At 45.9% G+C, this 25800-nt stretch overlaps 1 protein-coding gene across 6 annotated transcripts in view; it reads left to right on the forward strand.

The window, feature by feature from the left end:
* The window catches only part of LOC134945416 (ankyrin repeat and fibronectin type-III domain-containing protein 1-like), a 1003308-nt gene that overhangs the window by 428997 nt on the left and 548511 nt on the right, over positions 1 to 25800 (forward strand). For 3 of the 6 annotated variants that reach the window (XM_063934677.1, XM_063934674.1, XM_063934676.1), the window contains 2 exons: positions 20806 to 20981; positions 24771 to 24985. In XM_063934677.1, the coding sequence (XP_063790747.1) occupies positions 20806 to 20981; positions 24771 to 24985 (391 nt within the window). Of the gene's footprint in view, positions 1 to 3732; positions 3921 to 18141; positions 18459 to 20805; positions 20982 to 21017; positions 21109 to 24770; positions 24986 to 25800 lie in introns of those variants that run through there. The other 3 variants (XM_063934675.1, XM_063934678.1, XM_063934680.1) reach the window with 3 other exon arrangements.

Genomic DNA, 25800 nt, shown 5'->3' on the forward strand with positions numbered 1-25800 from the left:
ATTTTTGTTTATGTCTGTCCTATTCTGAGTTGGATGAAGCTTGGCCAGATCTGTGTTTCCGTGAGGGCATTTTGGAGAGGGAAATGGGCAGTGACAGTGCGATCGCACGTTACCACCATTAATTATGGGAGTGTCATGAGCATGTATCTAAAGCTCTGTGGGATTCTAAGCCTTGAGTGTGGGGAGGGTAGCCTAATTCTGACGTATATAACCTAGCATGGGGCTGGTGCCGCATGTACAACCAATGAGTACAGTAGCACGGCTTTCTGCTTGCAGATACACAAAACCCCTTCTTTAGCATTTTGGATTCTAGCCCACCCCTACAGCCACTTTGCTCAAGACTCAGAATCAGCCTCATTATTTTTAATCCTATATACTTTATTAGGCAATTATAAAAGATAAAGTCAGTTTTTGAGACAGGTTAAGCAATTGAATAAAATTTGTGTGGGGGTCTGGCATTTCTCTTGATGTCGCAGGTCCTCTGATGTCTGTATTGTTCTAGTGTCGCTCCCATGCTCTCTATATGGAGAATGGTCCACCACAGCAGAAGCCATGAGTGTGTCACTGCACTATTACCGGCCTTAGTGGATCTAAGCATGTCCGAGTCTGGCTCAGCAGTACTAGTGCGTATGTGTGAACTTGGGAACTTGGAACTCTGGTGGAGGGAGCCTAAAAGGGGCAGAGGGATCTGAAAGGAAGCCTGTTCACAACCCAGGATTCCTTCGAATAGGAAAGAACCGGAGTCCAAGAATCAGCGCCATCTGAAGATGGTGAAGGTACTGTTGAAGGTGGAGTGAGCTGCTGCACAGATTCCCTATTGCTCCTCAAGGGAGGCTTCATTCCTTGTACCAAGATGGCTACTGACCTAAGTACGGCACATGTGGGGTGCGATCTTGTCACTGTGTTAGAGTGCCACAGTGGGAGACAGTAGTTCCAGAGAGATATTGCTTCCACAACCGTTCTTCCAGCATTCATGTACTGCCGACCGGTACTGTCATACACTCACCAGCTGGGGAGCTGTATGACACCCCACTCCACTCCATCTACCAGTGTGTATAACAGTGAGTACAGCTGTATCTACTTTACTTTCAATAAAACCACTAACTGCTTGTTTTTTGTTTCAGAGCTTCTGCTTTGTGTAAAGAAACTGCTACATAATCAATCCTGAACACATATTTCTAACAGGTTCCCGGTGTCAATTGCAGTATCTTCGGAGCTTAGTGACTTTAGATCCCCATACTAGTGTTTGGGACAGTGGACCAGATCGGGACTGAAACGTAAGCGGGAGATATACGTGATATCTCCAGCATTACCTTTATAATGAATGGTAATTTCTACAAAAGTAGGTGAAAGGCATACTTATCACAATCCACATAGAATAATGAATAGTGAATAGACCCCTAGGCCTTTTATAGGCCAGCCAATACTTGCCAACAGAACAAGGCACCTTAATTACCACCTCAGGACGTTAAAAACTACCGAGTGCTTTCTATATTCTGCGAAATTAGGCAAAAGCTTTGGAGGAATCGTTCCTCATGTACTCCATGCCTAAATAAGTTTGGATAAAATTTTAATCCTGGGGCGTTTTTAGAGTTGCGCGCCAATCCGTTTTACAGACGGATCTTGGGATTCAAGCTGGCCATACACAACTTTGAGCAACTATGGGCGATTCAGAGTTGTCAGCCGCAACTTCACTTGTGGCTGAATGGGTGTGACAGGTCGTCAAATTGGCGTTTGTATATTGGCTGTATTCTGAGAAGGTGTCTTGACTTTGTAGGCAGAGTTGCGGGCAATTCAGAGTTGCACGCTAATAGTGATGATCCCTACTTTCACAATGCGTAGGGGCGGGAAGCTGTATAGATGTGGCCAACTGTGAATGTAGGCGAAGATACATATTCATTTCCAAGCACGCAAAGCAGTCGGACCTATGGCTAACTTGTGTGCAACTCTGATATATATAATATATATATAGAATTATAAACAACAAATTGTATTGATAAAACTCACAACATGGTGAGTTTTATCAATACAATTGGTTGTTTATAAGTCTCTGAGTGCCGCTGCCTTTTTCTACAATTCTGCATTATCAACTCAGAGGGCACCGGAGCCATTCATCATGCAGCGGAGTGCTGGGATATCTCTACTCTTCTGTCGGAGCTTTCCGTAGGCGCCGCTTTGGATCCACCAGGCTGTTAACTCTTTACTTAAGATGTATGTATGCATATACTTTGATTAAAATTTTTGAAAAGACACCTTGCTTATACCTTGCACGCCCCATCTTTTTTCTTCACATATACATTCTTGAACCTGTGGTACGGTTCTATACTGAGGAGGCTGCATGGGACAATACATCCTAAAAGGAGTCTGGAGCAGTTACAAAGGAGTTATAAATATATGGACGGTTTGAATATTCTGCACAATTGATATATTTTATTTCTTTTTTTTTTAAATATATATATATATATATATATATATATATGTAGTATGAGTGGCCGGCGGCCGGGATTCCAGGGGCCAGCATATCGGCGCCGGGATCCTGATCGTTGGCATACCGACAGCTGGGCGAGCGCTAATGAGCCCCTTGTGGGCTTGCTGCGCTCGCCACGCTGCAGGCACGGTGGCGCTCTACCACGCTATTTATTCTCACTCCAGGGGGGTCACAGACTACCAAGAGGTAGAATATGTGTCGGCATGCCGGCGGTCGGGATCCTAGCGCCGGTATGCTGGTCGCCGGGATCCCGGCTGGCGGCATACTGAAGACCACTATATATATATATATATATATATATATATATATTCTACTTTCATGTCCAGAGTGAGGTTTTATTAGACTTCTCAGTACATCTCCTTTTGCAGCTAGAGTGACAGAGACGATGTGACGGGTCAGGCTGCAGCCAGAGTGAGATTTTCCCAGGGCGTCTTGTGATTATTGTGTAAAGTGGAGAGAACGTTACATATTACAAGGAATTTTTCCCCACTGCTCGGTTGTAATGAGTGAAATTATCATATTATTATCTCAGAAATATTCAAGGATTTAATCATGTGAACCGGAAAACTGCAATCTTACACAATGCAAATAGACTCGTTATACATATTATTCTGAATTCACTAGTCACATAGGAGATGGCTGAGAATAACGTGTAGATTGTAGGTCCTTCCATCACCCTAGGGGAAACATGAGCTGTTTATATATTCCAAATAGATTTGTAACAAGATGCGGAAAATGGTTGATTTAATTTCTTATTAGCGAAAAAATCAATCCCTTAAACTATGCAACATCAGACTGGCACATCTGATATGTCTCATCTCACAGTAGGACGTCGACTGAAGAGTGTGAAGTCTCTTAACTACCCAACCACTTAATCCCTGGTTCTGCCAGGTACTGGCGTGTTAACTGCCTGGCTGCCAGGCGTCTGCCCCGCATTACAGAGCTGGTGGAATCCCTGGCAGGGAATAATGTTAAGCTTCACTGCAGAAGCGAGGGGGAAAAATAACAACAGATTTCAGCATATGGAAAGACTGGGAATTGATGAATTCCATAAAATGATATAAATGTCTTCTGTTTCTTGATGTTCTATGTAATTTCAAGATATTGAGCAAACAGTACAGCTTGGGAGAAGATGAGGTGGGGGCATAAGTGTAAGATATGAAGAATCACTAAGGGAAATGGGTGAAGAAGAGGGGGGGGTGGGAAAAAGGATTTGAAATGAGAAGGAGGGGCGAGGACGGAGAAGGAGAGACAAGCGAAAAGGCGAAGATTGTCTATAAAAGAAGGGGGGAACCTCGCTGGCAGTGACTGACAGAGAGGTTATCCAGGAGCTCCTCTCTCATTAAACATTCCTGAGGGAATCAGCCTGAGCGAGAGAGACAGAGGATACGGCTGCTGGGACCAGACTGCGGGAACGATGCTGGTGCTCTCGGTATCCTTTGAGAAAACATTAGGAGATGGTTAGCGACACAGGAGAGGAGGATGATGCAGCAGCAGCGATTGTTGTGCGTGTGTATGTGTGTGCGGAGGGATTGTAGGTGGGTGGCTGTTGCAGACCCTTCGCCTCAGGTAGAGGTGATATTAAAGAATCACAGTTAACCTGCAGCTAAATGCATTTTACAGGTGCCCTTGGGACACCATTAGGTCTTACTAACTGCCCCTTACTACTGCATGTTAACTCTTTCGCTGCTGGAAAGGCCTGTAACTGCAGCAGGGTTAGCACCAATGTGATATAGAAAATCTGTGGTAGTGTAAACCCAAACTTTCCCCTCTTCTTGCTACCACAGGGTTCAGAGAGCTGCATGACAGGTAACCGTAATACAAGCAACCTTTGCGTCTTGCCCCCCTGCCAGAGCTGATTACTCATAGGCTCCCGCTTCTGCTAAGCTCATGTGCAGATATTTTTTTGTGGAGCAGAAATCATCACTGTTATGATGTCCATGGGAACAGTTGATGTGTCTAATTATCTGGATTGCATATCATTCTCCAGCGCAGTGGATCCCAGCGGAAGTGACCTCCTTCTGAGAGTGCAGACATTTTCACAAGCGCTGAGAGGCTTTGCGCTAGATGAGGGAGGGTGGCGCAATCAGGCACCAGTTAATATTCAGTCTATGTCAGCGTGACTTCATGTCTGCTAGAAGTGTCCCGGGAAGATATCCCTGGCTCTATGTACATGTGACCTGATACCTGTACAGAAAGCAGTATTGTGATGTCTGTAATGTCAGATGCTGTTACCCTGGTGTCTGTGAGTGTATGTGCTGTAATGACGGTGATTTTGTGTATGTGGGAGGTTTGTGGCCTTTTACATGTATATGTTGAAATATGTTTTTCTTTGTTGTGGTATCTTTGTATGTTGGAGATTGTGCCCTGGTGTGTGTTTGTGGGAGGTTGGAGTATTTGTGCTATTGCAAAGTTTGTATCCTGAGGTCTATGTCATGATATTTGTATTTGGTGGATTTATGTCCTGATCTGAATGTGAGATTTACAGGTAGATTCTTATATGTTGCAATTGTAATCTATATCTATGTAATAATATGTGGCATAAAGTGTATATGTATGAAGGATGTTTTGTCGTTGTGTGAGGGAATTTGTGTTCCAGTGTCTATGTACAGTATGTGACAGGTCAGAGTCCTGATGTCTGTGTCAGGTGTGTGTCCTGATGTCTGTGTCTGTGACAGGTGTGTGTCCTGATGTCTGTGTCTGTGACAGGTGTGTGTCCTGATGTCTGTGTCTGTGACAGGTGTGTGTCCTGATGTCTGTGTCTGTGACAGGTGTGTGTCCTGATGTCTGTGTCTGTGACAGGTGTGTGTCCTGCTTTGTCTGTATGTGGGAGGTTTGTGTCCTGTTTTGTGTGTCTGTGACAGGTGTGTGTCCTGATGTCTGTGTCTGTGACAGATGTGTGTCCTGATGTCTGTGTCTGTGACAGGTGTGTGTCCTGCTTTGTGTGTATGTGACAGGTGTGTGTCCTGCTTTGTGTGTATGTGGAAGGTTTGTGTCCTGATTTCTGTGTATGTGACAGGTTTGTGTACTGGGTATGTGTCCGACCTGATGTCTGTGTGTGTGGGAGGTTTGTGTCCTGATCGCTGTGTACGTAGCAAATTTGTGTCTTGATTTCTGTGAATGCAGGTGTGTTTCCTGATGTCTGTGTATGTGACGGGTTTGTATTCTGATGTGTTTGCGTGAGAGGTTTGTGACCTGATATCTCTGTATGTGACAGGTTTGTATCCTGATTTCTCTTTATGTGAGAGAGGTTTGTATCGTGTGTGTGTGTGTGTGTGTGTGTGTGTGTGTGTGTGTGTGTGTGTGTGTGTGTGTGTGTGTGTGTGTGTGTGTATCCTGATGTCTGTATATGACAGAAGTGTGACCTGATATCTCTGTATGTGACAGGTTTGTATCCTGATTTCTCTTTATGTGAGAGAGGTTTGTATCGCGCGTGTGTGTGTGTGTGTGTGTGTGTGTGTGTGTGTGTGTGTGTGTGTGTGTGTGTATCCCGATGTCTGTATATGACAGAAGTGTGACCTGATATCTCTGTATGTGACAGGTTTGTATCCTGATTTCTCTTTATGTGAGAGAGAGGTTTGTATCGCGTGTGTGTGTGTGTGTGTGTGTGTGTGTGTGTGTGTGTGTGTGTGTGTGTATCCTGATGTCTGTATATGACAGATGTGTGACCTGATATCTCTGTATGTGACAGGTTTGTATCCTGATGCCTCTGTGTGCGAGAGAGAGGTTTGTATCTGTGTATGTGACAGGTGTGTGTCCTGATGTTTGTGTTCTGTTGTCAGTGTATGTGACAGGTATGTGTCCTGATGTCTGTGAGAGATGTGTGTCCTGATGTCTGTGTGAGAGATGTGTGTCCTGATGTCTGTGAGAGATGTGTGTCAAATCTTCCAAGAGCATAAACCTTTAGCACACAAAACTCCAACACAAACATTACACAGACATCAGGACACAAACCGTCCACAGACTGAAATCCAGCGGCAGCTCCTACCTGGGTTAAGGAGGGGGCACTGGCGTATTTAGAATGGGTGCAGTGTGTGCGGTGCACACTGCAGGAATCACTGGGATCGCCATTTTCCCGTGTTTTGCGCGTGCGCAGTAGGACGATCACTGAGAAAATGGGCACCGTGCCATTTTGCTGGAGATCTGCGCATGTGCTCTAGGCTCTTGGACAGCGCTAGGGTAGCCTAGGGACCTCTAGTGGGAGATGTATTAAGCAGTGATAAAAGTGGAGAAGTGAGCAAGTGGAGAAGTTGCCCATGACAACCAATTAGCATTGACGTAACATTTATAATTTGCATACTATAAAGTACAGAGCAGCTGATGGGTTGGGCAACTTCTCCTCTGTTTCTCTTCTCCACTTTTATCACTGCTTAGTACATGTCCCCAAGGGCGTAGCTACAATAGGTGCAGGGAGTGCAGCTGCTATGGGGCCCAGAGTTGAGAGGGGCCTCCATCCCTGTCACAGTTACATGTGTTATATACATCTGTCACCATTGGGCAGTGTCGGACTGGAGCATGAAGGGCCCACGGGGGGGGGGGGGGAGGCGGTAAAGGGGCAGTGGCAGGGGCCCATATTTATGGGTGTGGACAGTCTCCAGAGGGGGTGAGGCCAGCTGCCACAGAGGCTTGGCTAACCATTAGAGAGTGCATGGTCTGGGGTCCTTGATAAACATATATAGTAAATACTGCTAGTGCATGCAGGATAATTTACCAGATTAATAACAATAATGCATTGTAAAAAATACACCATAGTCCTGTGCAGAATAAGGTAACATACAGTATCTATAATGTGTATTTCAAGTGCACAGTCTGGAACCTGATCTCTAGAGGAGGAGACAGGTCTCCAGACAGTGGGGCTCACTGGGGGTTGCCCCTGTGGGCCAGTCCAACCCTACCATTGGGTGATCCATAGAGGCACTTATACACTTTTACATTGGGGCCTACAATATATCTAATTATGCCCCTGGACATGCTTATTGTAATGTGGTATAACAAGAACTGGAGGGCATTATAATGTTACATAATATGAGCTGGGGCATTGTGATGTGGCACAATATGAAGCGGAGGCACTATAGTGGCATAATATGAACTTGGGGCACTGCAATGTGGCATAATATGAACCTTGTAAACTGTTTGTGGCAATGTGAATTGGGGGGTACTGTGTAGCATAATGTATACTGGCAGCCCTACAATGTGACATAAGATTAACTAGGGCGCTACTATGGTGCAGAGAGATGTCTCTCTAGAAGTATTGGGACAGGGGCCTTCAAAATGTTGCTTTGGGGCCCATAAAGTTCTGGCTACGCCCCAGCATGTCCCCATAAGTGCCTAGAGGTCTATAGCACTGCCGGCACAGCAGTGGTAATCAGCGAGGCACTAGGCCATCTATGTAACCCTGAGTTTACTCAGATTGGCCCTCACAGCTCTGTTGCCGAGGCCAGGAAGTCTCTGTCGGAAGACCTACGCCCTGACCTAAGCACTCCCAGAAAACAGGGATGATGCCCCCATTTTCAGGAACGCTGCCCAACTCCGCCCACTCCCTGCAATCAAATAGTCGCAGTCTGTCCATCCTCATTTTTTCAAGTTACACCAACAAGGTTTGGATTTACTGTGCAACGTGTTGTGCGTTCTTTTCTTTTTTTTTCTTTAGATCATCTTTTAGTGGTTAAGGCACTTGGAAATGCAACGGGACATGATAAATATATTTTTCTCAGTCTCCTAAGACGAGCAAGAGACCTAGATCTCACTTCCATTAAATTTGCGTTAATATTTTATTTTGTGAGATAGGAGTAATTAAATTTAAATGCCAGAAGGTTATTGCACCTTTCTGTCTATGCAAATTAAACCTGGACAGAATATGTGGAGAAGAAAAGAGAAGACAGATGGAATATTTTAACTTTTATACACAATATCGTGCATGTAAATCTTTACAATGTTTCTTAATGTATAAATGTGGAATCAGACTAGACTGTGGTAATATTAAGCGCAGGAGAGAGAGGTGTGCTACTATTTACATAAGTTTAGTGGCTTTGTCTCATGCTTGTAAGAAGGACATTATGATTGAGAAATAAAGTTGTTTTAGTAGATCTCATGTGGAATCTAGATGACGTCTGCTATGGGAACAGAAAGACATTATCCTTCTAAATCAACCAAACGTTACCTACAGTACCTGGAAATAAAAACCAATCTCTGCTTTGGATAATGGTACATGCTTCTTGTGGAGTTCCAATCCCCCCATTTCTTGGAATATTTTGCAATTTGAAGACATCAGTGTGGATGGATAATGGGCAGAAAGGATGTAGGGGGTCATTCAGACCTGATCTCTCGCTAGCGTTTTTTGCAGCGCTGCAATCAGATCAGAACTGCGCAAGCATATGCACCGCAATGCGCAGGCGCGTCGCAGGGGTACAGTGGTTCGTTGCTCTGTGATGGGTTTGTGCGAAGAATCCATTCGCATGGCCAATCGCAAGGTGATTGACAGGAAGAAGGCGTTTGTGGGTGGCAACTGTGGGTGGCAACCGTTTGTGGGTAGCAACCATTTTCTGGGAGTGTTTGGAGAAACGCAGGCATTCCCAAGCGTTTGCAGGGCGGGTGTCCGACGTCAATTTCCGGTCCCGGACATGCTGAAGTGATCTCAGCGGCTGAGTAAGTCATCGGCTACTCAGAATCTGCACAAGATCTTTTTGTACCGCTCGGCTGCACATGCGATCGCACACTTGCACAGCGAAAATACACTCCCCGGTGGGCGGCGACTATGCAAACGCAGGACTGCAAAAAACAGCTAGCGAGCAATCAGGTCTGAATTACCCCAGTAGTCCTGAATGGTTACAGAATTTGTGAATAATCATATTTTTTCATGGTTGCTATGTTACCCAAACATGACATTCTATAATTCAACCACCCCATCAACAGAGCTTTCATCTGGGAGATTAGTAGGATACAGTTTAGCTTGTGTAAATCTGTAATATTTGCAGGGCCTTCGATTTGCCAGGTACTGTAAGGCTTTGCCAGCTGTAGTTGTGTTTTTCCCTCAGAACCTAAACAGGGCCGTCTTAACAGCAGTGTGGGCCCCTGGGCACAACAATGCACTGGGCCCCCTACCCATCCTCCAGCGGTAGGGGTGGGGGGTGCTATCAGTGGCAGCTTTGATGTCCCGTGGGTGGTAGGGGGTGTTCTATCTTCAGCACAGCATGTAGGACCTGGAGCAGTAATTTCTGCTAATTAATCCTTTACTGCACAGATGCGGAGGAGGGAACACTAAACTGTATAAGGGGGCATTGGGCTGAATGAAGGGGCCCTGGTACATGACTTCCAGGGTTATAGGGGTTTTTTAATATGCAGGGGAGGGGTAGATAGTGGAGTGGGCTTAATGTTCACCATTTTCCGGTGGGAGGGCAGCTTGCTTTACTGCAGATATCTCCAGTTCCTGGAAATAGATTTCTTAGCTTTGGATGGGATAAAAACACTAGAGTGTCCCACCTTTCAGGAGGTTCTGGGGATTTGGGGATCAGAGTTCAGAAGTCAGAGCAATCCACCAACGAAAATATAAAACTGCATATTAGGCGTGTGGAGCTGGAGCAGGGACCAGCTGCTGGAAGGCTGATATCTCTGGTTCTGGGCATAGTAGAGATAAGCTGCCAGTGTCCACCAAAAGGGGAGAGTCGCAGCTTTTGGAGTATACCTTCAGAAAAACTATAAGTCAAACAGAATCCGAGATATCTGTCAGGGAAGAGCAATTAACAGGCTTGGATGGGGACCACTGCTTTGAAGTCGGATATCTCTGGTTCCCCTGGCCCGATTTTCAAAAATCTGGTACCCCTGGAAAGAAGGGACCCTCAGCTATCAGCCTAGGGCCCTTATACTCCTGGGGCCCTTGGGCAAGTGCCCATTGAGCCCATACGAAAAGACGGCTCTGAACCTAAAGGGCTTGTTCTGGGATATTGAGAGGGTGGGTAAACCTAAGCTGAAACCGGCACAATATGTCGTTTCCGGACAAATTGGAACAACATATTAGCAGTGTATATGCCCGACTGTGCGCTCAAAGGGGTCGATTGCATATCTTCTGTTTTCCCCCGCTGCACGACCGATCAGAAGATATCGCATGCGATCTGGTGCAGTTTAATGAAGGATGGAACGTAGGATCGCGCTGGCGTTCATTAAATTGTTCTGGTGTGCATGGCTAATACGATATGCCAGCCTGTTGGCCAGCATATTGGCCCGGGAACATTTCGTTCTGATATGTACCCGACCTTAGATTTGGCCATTAAGTATCAAATTTGAGGTAATGAGATCTCGGGTTGGAAGTGGAACCATTACTTTTTAAGATCCCTTACTCTGCCAGGAGATTCATGGAAAAGGCCACTATCCAGGGGGAGAAAAGGCAGCATTGTTATCAACTTTGTATCGGCTGATGTGTGTCATTGGTGCATACAATCAATTAAAACCAAACTCTCGTAAACGAAGACACGGAGAGGTAGATTTGGCAGAGAAACTGTTAGCAACTTTATTTAAGGCATAATTATTATTCGTATTACAGCTGTATTAAAAATGTATAGTGGCAAAGAAAGGATGGCAAGAAATCCCCAGTCTGCAATGCTCAAACCACAACAACAAAACAAGCATTGCACGCGTAGATCGCCCAGTGTGCCCATATAACACAGGTACCATCACCAGTACCATAAATCAGAAGGTGTTGACTTGACTACCCACCTGTCAGATGGGGATACTGCCCCCGCCAGAGTGGTGCAGCTAACTTATAATCACGAGGGGAGCGCACCTCAAATCACCAATTGCACACGGAATGGTGAAACTGCCGTTCTTTCCCGCCACAGCAAGGTTCGCACAACAGCAACCGCCGCACCGCCACCATATGAGCTAAAACAAATAAATCCACAGTCCCAAATTAGATCCTCAACACACAAATGATAAACCTTCCTCTGACAAATGTACCCCGTCTGCCCGGTACATATTTCTGTAACAGCATGTACCTATCAAGCGCGGAACTACGCCACCTGATTTTGCTAACACAAACTTTGCTACCGCAGAATCTAGCTTATTCCGAGCCTCGTAAAATGCCGATAAATTTCTAACACCACGACAGGCCTGACGTGGGACAATGTAATACCAGACTATCTAGTACGAAGGCCAGGCTCCCAAGACCATTGACAAATAATGAAATATGGAGTGCGCAACGTAGATGGTGGGAACCTTCTTAAAATTGTTACCACACAAATTTATTAACCGAATATGTGGAACTCCGTAAACGCTGAAACTAGCTGTACCCATAGTGGTATGAAGGAAAACCACTGCATACCCCTGGAGCCTAACCACGGCACCATGTCGGCTCTTGCAGTCACCGGTGCTCTCCCTGAGTCCATTACATTTGCCGCCCAGAATACACGGGTGTGACCCATATTGCAACATACCTGGGGATGCCCACGTGGTACTAAAGAAGGGGGAGGAAAGGTATTAACATAACATTAATAATGTGTTTGAACATGGGCATGACTAAAATGAGGATCTGTCAAAAGAAAATTGAACTATCTGCTTGCCATCTTGCTAAAGAGGCATGTACAACATGAGACACAGAAGGGAAGGAATGAAGTTTGGGGGTGAGTGAGGGGGTATGGGCGGGTATAGGGTAACACAGGTAAACTCGGCTTGAGGTGAAATGATGAAAAACCTGCTGAGGGACGTAAATAGGTCCAAATTGTTCGAATTGCCGTGCCGAATTAGCTGAATTAGTCTGTCAGTTCAGGTAAAAAATTTCAAGTCACTCAATGGCGAGTTGCTAGGCCCGAGTAGGAAGGACAAGGGGGACCAACAAGACAAACGTGACATGGACAATTGCAACAACATAACTATATAACACTCACAAATTAAAGCAGGGGTAATAATACTGTTCTTGTAAATGGCCGATTTATACCGACCCAAGGCCTGGATCTCCAACAATTGAGCAACCTGCCGTTGTTGGCGACGAAACTGCGCCAATGCTCAATGAATGTGTACCAAGAATGCTTATGTGGGAGGTCGATTCCTGCCACGCCCCGCTACAGTGACCACCCAGATGGTAAGTTGCAAGTGGGGCCCCCTCTGTGAGTACTGCGTGCACACAGGCCTCCTGGGGACTGCCGCAGGCGGAAAGGTCTTGGCCCCCCTTTCAAAGCCTTGTTAATGATAGATCGTTAGGTGTTGTCGGGGAGGCCTTTAGCTTGGTATATAGGGAAATCCCCGCTAGGCAAAGCGCGATGTAGGCCCTGGATCTGCGCGCTAAGTCTGACTCTTAAATACCCGAAAGCATTGCACGATGCTGGCTCTTAATGCTTGCAGCCATGAGAATATGCTTCCCTTTCCCTGCCATGCCTGGCGGTAGTAATAAACAATGCTGCCGGTGCCCAACGAATGCTCGGTTAGGCCCTATATGCCGGCTAGATTACTTGCAAAACATAAAAGGGGCAAAAGCATGCCGACTTTGTCGGCGTAAAGTGGCAAGTAAAGAAATATGTCCTACTGACTGACCCCCAGCCGGGTTACGTGCTTTAAAGGTAATGTAACAAACGCAGGCACATCAGGACCAGCTGCGCTAGCAAATGCAGCGAGTAGGTAAGCTGCGCGCTAATGACTGATTGCATGTAAGCCCAAGGTTATTACATTTCCTAAATTTATTGCGATCGCGCAACTTCTCCCCCCCCCCCCCCCCGATTTTTAAAGGGACCATGATAGTAAAAATTTCGAGAAGGAGCAAAATCTTCATGAACATATCTGACCAGTAGGCCAGGCAAGCGCCAGCATAACAGGCTGCTGTGGCCCGGTTTCATTTACAAGAGAATTCCCTACCATAGTGATAGCTTATGCAGACAAAGCTGAAAGGAACCAAAAGCCCCGGGCACCCCCTTAATCCGGCTCTGGACACACCAAGTGTGCTAAAACAAATGACTGAGGATCTAGGTAGACTAGAGGAATGGTCAAGAGCAGTGCCGTAACTAGGTGTGCGCACTGTGTGCGTTGCACACAGCGCATTTGTGATAGGAGCGCATCACATGCGCCTTGTCCCCGATTGGCCGCCCTGTCCTGGTAGTGTGGCAGTGAGGTACTGAGCAGGGTGCCAAGCGTCACGGTCAACCCCGGCTGCTCCGCGATGCAAAGTCTTCTCCAGGTCTCCTCCGCTCCTCTGACAGCCCCGCTGGCCGCGGCTGCTATCTGACTGACTGTAGAACAGTATATAGCTGCCTGTGCTCAGCGGCTTAGCTGTTTACTATACAGCGGCCGCTGCAGCACTGTCACGCTGTGTCATCAGTGGCCGCGTCCCGATCACTGTGGCTTGCAGTGATCGGGTAGCCTGTGGCACCCTTCTTCCCACCTTATCTGGTGTCGTTCACGCTAGCTATCGCAGTTGCAGGGGTCCGGTATGCAGAAGAACTGACTGTGCATGGCAGCCAACAAAGCATCTGGCTGCAGCCCAGCAGAAGATAGAAAGAAAGAGGGATTGAGGTGCGATGATTACAGAAAAAGGAGCCACTCTGCATCATCACGCTACAGGTAAGCATTCTGCCCACGCTTAAGGGTTGAGTCAATGTACCCTGTGTTAATTGCAGCAGGAAATCAAAAATACCAGTATACTGCAGCTGGAGGAAGCTCTGCTTCTAAACCGTCCCCATCCCCCAGTTGCCCTAAGGAACTGGACCCTAATAGTACCTCTCTCATCCATATACGCACCCTCTCTCTCCTTCCCCCTCTCCTCTCTCTCTTTCTCACCCCCATCTCTCTCCTCTCTCCTTACACCTCTCGCCTCTCCCTCTCTTCTCACCCCTCTCTCTCTCTCACCCCTTCTATCTTCTCTACTTTTCCCCTCTCTCCTCTCCCATCCTCGCTCTCTCTCCCCCCCCTCCCCCCTCCTTCTCTCCCTGAGGAAAGGAGAGTGGCTCAGGACAGTGATGAAGTGCAAAGGAATGTACTGAGGGGTGAGCAGGGTGTTGAGAGGCAGAGGAAGGGGCTGATGAAGGGCTCACCACCCCTGCCCTCTTAAGGACACTCACCCTTTTGTAGGGTGAACACAAAATCCCCATGACCCCACTTCAAAATGCCTCTTCAACCACCGCATAGAGATATATCTATATCTATAACATAGACAATAAGGGGTTCCAGTGCCTTACTTTGCCAGGGGAGCTCGGACCCATACACCCCTGCTCTTGGCTGCGGCCATTGCTGTGACAAAGGAGGAGAAGACCCGGTCCTGGGATGAGCTCGGAGCGGGAGTTGGGGTTGGAAGGAGAGACGGCTACTGCTGTTGCTGCTGCTGCACCGCTCTGAACAGTCTGGGACTGCCTGTGCTACCGCTCTTCACACACTAGAAGAAGGAAGGTGAGGCCTGGGGCAGAGTGTAATTGGTGATCCCATGTACTCTTCCTGCCGTAATGTGTAAAAAGGGGGACTCTGCCTGCCGTAATGTGTAAAAAGGGGGACGCTGTCTGCCGTAATGTGTAAAAAGGGGGACTCTGCCTGCCGTAATGTGTAAAAAGGGGGACGCTGTCTGCCGTAATGTGTAAAAAGGGGGACTTTGCCTGCCGTAATGTGTAAAAAGGGGGACTGTCTGCCGTAATGTGTAAAAAGGGGGACTCTGCCTGCCGTAATGTGTAAAAAGGGGGACTCTGCCTGGCATAATGTGTGATAGGGGCTCTACCTGGAGTAATGTGTAAAATGGGTCTTTACCTGGTGTAATGTGTGTAAGTGACGCTACTGTGCGGTGTAATTTGAATAATGGAGACTTCTGTACAGCGTAAAATGCATTGGTATTATTTTGTGTCCACTCCCCTTCCCCATGAAGCCATGCCCCTATATGTTTGCCGTGCACCTACGGCGCGCACTGACCCTGTCTTGTATATAAGGGGGGCAGTGATGTTTCTTGCACACAGCGCTAAAATGTCTAGTTACGGCACTGGTCAAGAGTGTGGCAATTACAGTTTAATGCCCAAAAATGCTAAATCATGTACTTTGCTCTCAAAAATCCAAAGGCTAAATGCAGAATTAATGGCACTATACTAGAAACCACTGAGGAGGAAAGGGATCTAGGAGTCACTATTTCAGGTGACTTAAAGGCAGGTAAGCAATGTAACAAAGCAATGAGGAAGGCTAGTCAGATGCCTGGCTGCATTGGGAGAGGAATCAGCAGAAAGAACGAAGTAATAATGCCACTGTATAGGTCATTAGTACGGCCTCATCTAGAATACTGTGTTCAATTCTGGAGGCCAAATCTTCAAAAGGATATTAATACAATAGACTGTACAAAGAAGGGCAACTAAAATGGTGCATGGCCTACATCACAAACAGGGCCGGATCTAGACCTTGTGGTGCCCAGGGCGAAAAATAGGGGCATGGCTTCATGGAGAAGGGGCATGGTCAGTTATGCCCCCTGTAGCTGTGCACCCAGTAGTATTGCCCCCAGTACTGTGCCCCCTGTAGAGTTGTGCACCCTAGTTGGGCCGCTTACAAAAATAAATAAATTAATTAATTAATACAGTACTTACAATCCCCACTCCTGCTTCCCGACCGCTGCTACCCTCCGGCCGCCGGCGCCGGTCCTCGGATCTATGAGAGAGACGTCATGACGTCTCTCCCATAGCACCGCATAGACACTAGAGGCAATTACGACCTCTAGCGTCTATGTGCCACTCCCACAATGCAGTGCAAGATGACAAGTAGGGGATCTTGCCACGGCAGCGGCGCCCTCCGGATGGCGGCACCCCGGGCAAAAATCCTGCTTGCCCATAGCAAGATCCGCTACCGATCACAAAACATACCCAGAAAGACTAAAAAATCTCAATATGTATAGTTTGGATCAGATAAGTTAAAGTTGGGACATTATAGAAACTTTCAAATATATCAAGGGTTTTATCACAGTCCAGGAGGGAAACATTCAACATTCCAAATGAAGAGAAGCAATAGGACACGAGGACATGCACTGAGACTGGAGGTGGGGAGGTTCAGGGGAAATTTAAGGAAAAATTACTTCACAGAAAGAGTAGTGGACAAGTGGAATAGCCTCCCATCAGAGGTGGTAGAGGTTAAGACAGCAGAGCAATTTAAACATGCATGGGATAGACATAAGGATATCCTTACAAAGAAATAAGGATCAAATAAGTTTTGAGATAAAAAAATATGGTTACAAAAAGGGCAGACTAGATGGGCCAAGTGGTTCTTATCTGCTGTCAAATTCTATGTTTCTATCTGTGTGTTAGGAGAAGGAGAGAGGTCTGTGTCCTGATATCTCTTTATTAGGAGGAGGGGAGAGGTCTGTGCCCTGATGTCTGTGTATTAGGAGGAGGGAAGAGATATGTGTCCTGATGTCTGTGTATTAGGAGGAGAGGAGAGGTCTATGTCCTGATGTCTGTGTATTACAAGGAGGGGAGAGGTCTGTGTCCTGATGTCTGTGTATTAGGAGGAGGGGAGAGATCTGTGTCCTGATGTCTGTGTATTAGGAAGAGAGGAGAGGTCTGTGTCCTGATGTCTGTGTATTAGGAGGAGGGAAGAGGCCTGCGTCCTGATGTCTGTGTATTAGGAGGAGGGGAGAGGTCTGTGTCCTGATGTCTGTGTATTAGGAAGAGAGGAGAGGTCTGTGTCCTGATGTCTGTGTATTAGGAGGAGGGGAGAGGTCTGTGTCCTGATGTCTGTTTATTAGGAGGAGGGAGAGGTCTGTGTCCTGATGTCTGTGTATTAGGAAGAGAGGAGAGGTCTGTGTCCTGATGTCTGTGTATTAGGAGGAGGGGAGAGGTCTGTATCCTGATGTCTATGTATTAGGAGGAGGGAAGAGATCTGTGTATTAGGAGGAGGGGAGAGGTTTGTGTCCTGATATATGCGTATTAAGAGGAGGGGAGAGAGATGTGCCCTGATATCTGTGTATTATTAGCAGCGAGGAAGATGTCTGATCCATCATCTCTGGTTATTAGAAAGATGGCAGATATCACATGTTGTTGTAGTTTGCACATTTTCCTCCATGCACATACGCCTTAAGTGCTATCATTATAAACCCAATGGTGTAAGAATGGGACATTACAGATGCTTCCTACAGATCAGGTTGACTTTGCTCTTTTCCTGCGTCATGGTACATCCAGCATATTTCCTTATTTGATATGTATCTATAAGCTGTTGTTAAGAAAAGGCATCAAAGCTGTCTTAGAATGTTCACATGGCAACCACCAATGTCACACTCCTTCTATTGCCAGGTAGCACAGATTCATATCGCGCCTCCCAGACACTTCTTACAACACCATTTACACAACCAAGTGTGATTATTGTATTTCTATGCAAACTGACAATATCTTTGTTGCACATGCAGATATTTTATATATTATGTTGTACTGTACATTTAGTCCTTTTTGGCCATCAACAAACTGCTGATACCAAACATATGCAGGTTCCATACATGTTGTTTATGTGGCTGTCAACCTTTTCTGAGAAGCAGTAGATCCTATTTTAGCTGCGTCTGCTCTGTTTCGCTGATCTGACGGCACACTGTGCATTGAGAACAGGTCATCCTGCTGCATGCCACCGGAGATTGTGAGCAGAACACTTCTTTATTGCTAAATGGCTTATTTAAAGAGGTAAACTTTGTTTTTGTCATTTTCGGGTTTTTTTAATCTTTAACACAAAGCCCATAGCATCACCCGTGTTTCCGATCCTGAGATGACCTTCACATGGGACAGAGACTTGGGTCACTGAAGAGGGCAGCCCTGCTCATTTTTACCCAGGGGATGCTGCCAGGATTAATATTATATCTGCCCAAGCTTTGTGGGCAGAGGGTCAAGTCCTTGTCACATGAGACACTAGGGTGGCAGCATGTCCTCATTTGGAAAGTTGACAGAGTATTTCAGTCTGAGGAAATCAGGAGAGGACATCCGGCCTGGACGCAGCACTGGAAGAAGGAGTGGGAGCTATTGCTGTACTGTTACACAGTCCAGGTACAAAACATATCCAGGTGTGGACATCTAGAGTAACTTCAACAGCTCAGCTGCTGGTGTAACGTCAAGTCCAGTGTTCCCCAGGGGAAATATCTTTCACAATGTTGTATCTTGTTTTCTGTTTTCCTACAAACTAGGAGACAGTGGTGCCTTTGGGGGGAATTCAGTTCTCTACATTGTGTGGCTGCCCACTTACCTGACAATAAAGGTAGCCCAACGTTGCTCATTTATCTGTATATCTCTGTGGGACGCAAGGGAAAATTGGCAATATTGGTATCAGCAAAGCAATGAGGCCCCTATGGTACATCACCGAGAATTGAATCCCTGCATTCATTTCTAAATGCGACCATCGTCAATGTCATTATTACCATATATTTCACAAATTTAAATGTCACCTAAAGAAGGAATTAGGAACCTATTTATCAATTTATTTTATTTGATTTTTTAAATTATAAATAAACTGAGGACCTATGCAGGAAAGTGTTAAAAAGCAGCTCTAGTCAAATGCGTTGGGTCAGTAGTATTTATAAAAAAGGTGAGTGCTAATATATGTGACTGTAATGCAGAAAACCCGTATAAAAACTTGTTAAAATAAAATGTAACAATTAAAAAATATAATTGTTTAAGCTCATTCAAGAAATGGGTTGGGTTTGTATGAGCCTTATTCAGCGGTGGCTGGGAAGAGGCGGTCCAGGCTAGTGAGCCTTGCTTACCCAATAATACACTATAGTTTCCCTCCTGTCCTCTGTGGCTTCTTGTTGTGCTGGTGGGTCCAGCAAATGTGTGTAGAGATGGTCATCGGCGTGCCCACCATCGATGGCGAAACTGCAAGTGACTATCGATGGTAACAAACTATGAAATGAAGGACCCTTAATGGCTTCACCCAACGATAGTCATCCCCGTGATTTCACTCACTGGCCTGTGGGCCAATGAGAACATGGGGGTGGGGCTTCATGTGTGTATTGAGGAGAGGAGCTAGGCTCAGAGGCACATTTGGTTCTATGTCATCAATGGCAAAACTATCTAATATTAGTATTTGACCATTGATGGTTTGTAATCAATGGTCAATGGCCAACCCTAGATGTGTGATCTGTAGCATCAGTTTGACAGCTTCCAATCCGTTTTTTACTATTGTGTGCTTTTTCAAGGGTGCTGATGTCTGCAATGTCCGGTAATTTTATTCCAAGGCTCCATTTGCAGTGCATGTGACCTTATCATTGCAGTGCATGTGACCTGGGTGGGGGTGGCGGCATAATGCACTAGGTGCAGAAGTACCCGCATGTATCACTGCCATGACCATGTCCATCTAATATTTGGCCTATCACACATGCTTTCAGGGAGCCATTGAATTAATATTAGAATTGAGATTGTCTTATAAGGAACTAGTGTACCCAAACTGACAATACAATACACCCCTCAACAATATGGAACTACCAGAACCCTTCCTTTTTGCAAATAAGAACTTGGCGCTATAGACAGCCTTACGTTGATGCTAAATAACTGTTGATGGAGGTATGCAGAAAATCTGGACTCACTGTATAGATTGCTTGGTAACAAAGAATAATATTCATATTATATATGGGATAATATACCCCCTGCTGTAAAATATACAGTAAGTATTCACAGAAGAGGCCATTGAGCATACAAAGCACAAGGCTACAGGGTGAGTGCCTTTATAAAGGTCACAGTATGCTGAGGAGACTTATATTTCACAGCAAGAGATACATTATCCTTTATATTGTGCCTGCAGCAGTTTTCATCAAAGATATAATTTCAGCATTTTTTTTTTTTTTGTATTTTATTAAGTGATGCTTTATTTAAAGACCTTTTTTGTTCTGTTATGTATGTGGGGGGGGGGGGGGGTTAATGAGAGAAAGGCAATGCATTGCTATGCTTTGTGATCGTGGGGCAGTTGCTGTATCACATAGGGCTTCTGCTGGGCTGGGTAGCGGGCAAAGGAGGCAACTTTTATTGAAATTATTGAGGGTGATCAAGATAACCCCCATCCCATATAGATATACAGATATGTTTAGTGGCTGCAGCAGCACAAATATTGGCGGTGCCCAAGCACCCGCAGCACTTACAGATCTGGCTCCTATGGTTAGGGGTAAGAGAAGAATGATGCAGGGATGCTGGATGTGCTGTTTGCACACAGTGACGTATATTACATTTATCACTCTATATTTTATTACATACTGTATATGATATACAGTATGTTCTAAATTGTACACAATTGTGAAAGATAGAGTTATACTGGATGACTAGTGATGTCAGAGAGTGACAAAGATAAGGAAAAACAAGCTGCATCAATGGACGTCTATTTAATGGCTCCCGTTAATTCATTGTGTTTATGTATTTTGTTAGGTCCCTGGATAGAAAGCTACAGAGACCTGTTCTTGGAAAATCTCTGACTCTTCCAAGCATCCCTCAGTCCCCAGTACTCACCAGGGTCCCGTTACTCCAGGAAGCAGGGACCCGGCTATCGTCAGCGTGTTCAACCAGTACAGATACCCTAACCTCCTGCAAATTACCACCTGCTGGTATGTCCTCCGACAAAAGGGGTTCCATTGTGGCCTGAAAATGGCTGCAGATGTGTACTATAAACATGAATATTGCCCACCTGTGTACAATCCATCTATTGCACGGAGATACATAGTAATATACCAGGTATTAGAATCAACCCTGGCATCACAGTGACTGTATAAACTGGAGATGTGTCTTTATTACAATACGTCTATTGGGGGTAATTCTGAGTTGATCGCAGCAGGAAGTTTGTTAGCAGTTGGGTAAAACCATGTGCACTGCAGGGGGGGGCAGATATAACGTGCAGAGAGAAGTAGATTTGGGTGGGGTGTGTTCAATCTGCAATCTAAATTGCAGTGTAAAAATAAAGCAGCCAGTATTTACCCTGCACAGAAACAAAATAACCCACCCAAATCTAACTCTCTCTGCACATGTTATATCTGCCTCCCCTGGAGTGCACATGGGGGGTAATTCCAAGTTGATCGCAGCAGGATTTTTGATAGCAATTGGGCAAAACCATGTGCACTGCAGGGGAGGCAGATATAACATGTGCAGAAAGAGTTAGATTTGGGTGGGTTATTTTATTTCTGTGCAGGGTAAATACTGGCTGCTTTATTTTTACACTGCAAATTAGATTGCAGATTGAACACACCACACCCAAATCTAACTCTCTCTGCACGTTATATCTGCCTCCCCTGCAGTGCATATGGTTTTGCCCAATTGCTAACAAAAATCCTGCTGCGATCAACTTGGAATTACCCCTATGGTTTTGCCCAACTGCTAATAAAAATCCTGCTGCGATCAACTCAGAATTACCCCCAATATGTGCAGAAACTCCATTCTGGTATAGGGCTTTACTTAATAGCCAGCAAGTCCACTCGTGTTTTTAAAATGGCAATAATTCAGAAGTCAAAACTAGGCTGGTTTTGCCTTTTAAATGATTGGCGCTTTAAAAATACTGGCAGAGTTTCTGGAATTATTACATAAACCCCATAGTCTTATTTCATGTTGGAATGCATCACTGTTAAGGCGGGTACACACTAGGCGATATGCTCGAGGCGCAACATCATCCAGTGTTTCCCTTCGCGGGCAGGGCCGCCCGACGGCTGGCATACACACTGTGCGATATCACTAAAGATATCGCACACTGACGTCATGCTGCGGCCCACCAGGTATTTCCCCTTCACCCCTGTGGGCCAGTACAACCCTGCATACTGGAATACATGTATTTAAATGATAATATTCTATAATAACTAACTATATGTAGCTGAAGTTATCATTTCCAATACTGGCATTATCTTCCACCAGCAACACAGGGATCTGATACTAACACCTGGATTAGCCTATGCATAACGCAACACCTTACCAGGTCAACAGCAATCACTGTAGCAGATAACTGATTAGATGCATCTTAATTGCACAAATCACACCCTGGGGGGTGTCTTTAAGAGATGGGTTGGACAATGCTGTGGTCATGGAAGTTGTTTAGGTGTAGTATGCTGGAGGATGACTAGCGGGAATAATGGGGTCATTCCAATCCGATCGCACGCTGCAGTTGTTCGCAGCGCAGCGCCGCTGCTGCAGTGCGCTGGCGCATGCCAGACGACCGAAGGCCGCCGTTACCCAGCGATCGCCTCTGCCTGATTGGGCGGGAGGGGGCGGAACGGCGGCGTTTAGCAGGCGTGGCCAGAACGTGCGGGGGGCGGGCTGCAGCGGCTGCGTGACGTCACCCACAGCTGCTGCGACCCGGGGCAGCGACTAGTAACTCCTGGCAAGCCGCAGGAGCTGCGCTGGCCAGGAGTTACTCTTCAAGTACAAAAGCATCGCCACTGTGCAATGCTTTTGTACTTGTGTGTGTGCGCGGGGGGGGGGGGCGGACTGACATACAGGGTGGACTAGCCCTGTGCTGGGCGTCCTCCCGCATGTCTGGGAAGATGATTGTAGCTGTGCTAAATTTACCACAGCTACGATCAACTTGGAATGACCCCCCATGTGTGACCATATAGATATACATGTGTTAAAAGCTCAGTATAATTACCCCCTCCCCACCGAACTACTGGTCCATTGCATTCCCTTCTGCTTTTATTATCCAGTATCTCAATTTAGAGGGAATTGATGTATCCCCCGATGGTTCCCTGTGTCTACAGGTCACTGTACTGTTTTCACATTTATTATAGTGGCAGCACTTGTAGTCCACACAAGTTATAGTATACATTTGTGTACATGTGCATGCTGGCACTTGCAGTTCCACAAGCTCTTGGACTATATTTTAAAATGTTTCCACTGGGCCATACACACTAGACGAGAAAATAGAAGATATTGCTCAGAAGGGCCGATCTGAGCGAGATCTTTTACAATCTAGTGTGCACTCTCAATGTCGTTAACGATGTGCGCTTCTGCTTCCGCGCATGGTTAACCTCCCCCTCCCTCATCTGAACATGTACAGACAAGGGAGGTCCTCGTTAACGACAGCTATGCTGCAGCATGGACGTCGTTCCACCCCCGCCGCCGTCGTTCCCTTCCCCGCTGGCATCAGCAAGTGTGTATGCCAGGTCCCCACCACCTCCAATATCGGCATCGGTGGGGGCTCGTTTAGTGTGTATGAGCCTTAATAGTAAATTGGACGTGTTGTATACATGCTGGGACTAACATTCCGGATTGCGGGTTTAGAGCTGGCGCCTGTGATTGATGCTCTTTAATGAGAACACTGGCCTTTAGTAAACCACACATCAGAGCTCCAGAAACAATGCGGCTTTTCCACACGGCACCGTAGTGAATTTCCCCTTAGGTCGTCCTTTCAGCCTTAAAGATATTGAGACATTGAGATTTGCTAATGGTGCATCTACAAATGGGGACCCGCTGGAAAGGGTGAAGTGCAGTTCGTACATTATAATACAGACTATTTACTATTTCATTCTTTTTGTTTAAACCATCTGGTATAGAAGTAATAAAGTGATGTAGAAGCAATATCAGTGAGATGCATAATAACCCTGAAGAAGATGAGATTACAAAACATTTATAGCAATGGGCATATGGATAGATCCTCAGGGGACAATGATCTCTAGTACGAATGTAGCTAAATCACTCAAAGCCGACCCTTGTTGTACAGTGGAGAGGCTCGGCCTGGCTGCGTTCCCGCACTCCTTGACACCACATCTGTGGCTGGAGGAAGACGTGTGCTGAGAGCTGCCAGAGCTGCTTCTGTTCTCAGCAGAAACGGCCAAATGTTTTGTCAAGGAAAGCTTTGGTGCAGGTGTCAGGAACCAGTGTGTATTCATTGCGCTCCACTTCTCCACTTTCCTTTCATGTGTGTGTGTGTAATCGCTTTTCTCAAACTGTCCATTAAAGGAAAATATCATCTTTGAAAAATACATTTACATTTTCCATTACAGAACAGTTGCCTTCTTGATACATTGTATTAAGCCTGGAGAAGTGATGAAGCAGTGATAAGTGCAAGGTGATAACGCACCAGCCAGTCAGCTCCTAACTGTAAATTTACATATTGGAGCTGATTGGCTGGTGCGTTATCACCTTGCACTTATCACTGCTTTATCACTTCTCCAGGCTTAATACATCTGCCCCATTATATTATGGTACACTTTAGGTGTCGTTTTTCAGGTTTGATAGTAATTGGGGCCGGTAAAGTTTCTTTGCACTAAGCCTATGTAGGTGGATGCTTTTTTTTTTTTTTTTTTTTTGGGGGGGGGGGGGAATATTGTATTGTGTATTGTATGCAGTATACATTATATATGTAGCTAATAAGTGCTAGTGATGTAAACTGGACCACGTGTCTATCTTCTCTGCAGTGGACTCATGGCGCACTGGAGAAAGGATGATGGACGCCAGCAGTTTGAGTCCCCGGCTCATCTCTTCTCCGGAGGAATCTCGTCTCAGTCACCAGCGCTCCTTCCACATGCGGAAGAGCATCTCTGTGGACAACCACCTTAGTTCTTGTCACTACCCCCTTCACCCACCAGACCCCCAGGGACAGAGGGTGAAGAGCAAGCTGAGGAGGCAGTTCGTAAGTAAACAGCCTCTGATTTGTGGATGTTGTGAATGACACATGAAATGAGACGTCTTCTTTGTTCTTTTTTTTTTGAATGCCAGCATCATTCTATGCAAAGTGGAATTTTACTAGGGATTATCCTATGATAGAATGAGCTAAATAAATTATATCTGGAATCTGGTTGGTTGCTACGAGCAACACCTGTACTTGTCCTCAGTAGAAGGTTTGCTAAATCAGGGAGATTATGAAGGACATAGTTGTGTCAGTAAAATATGCACCATGCCACTGTGACGGTTCCGGTATGAATGGTCGACCATGTTATGGTCGACAGTCAATAGGTCGACCACTATTGGTCGACGTTGACATGGTCGACATATGAAACTGGTCGACACATGAAAAGGTCGACATGAGTTTTTTTACTTTTTTTGGTGTCGTTTTTTGCGTAATGTGACTGGGAACCCCAATTAGTGCACCGCGTCCCCTCGCATGGCTCGCTTCGCTCGCCATGCTTCGGGCATGGTGCCTTCGCTTCGCTCGGCACAGATTACCGTTCCAATCGTAGTCCACGTGGATCGTAAAGTATGGAAAAGTTCCCCAAAAGAATTTTTTTTAAAAAAAAAACTCATGTCGACCTTTTCATGTGTCGACCTTTCATGCATCGACCATTTTCATGTGTCGACCATGTGTCCATGTCGACCATGTCAATGTCGACCAATAGTGGTCGACCTAATGACTGTCGACCATAACATGGTCGACCATCTGAACGGATACCCACTGTGACTGGGGGGAAAAAAACCCTCAAACTTCCTTTCTGACTTTGGGGAATCAAT

This window comes from Pseudophryne corroboree, chromosome 7, assembly GCF_028390025.1.
Source record: "Pseudophryne corroboree isolate aPseCor3 chromosome 7, aPseCor3.hap2, whole genome shotgun sequence".
In the NCBI taxonomy this organism is placed as follows: Eukaryota; Metazoa; Chordata; class Amphibia; order Anura; family Myobatrachidae; genus Pseudophryne; species Pseudophryne corroboree.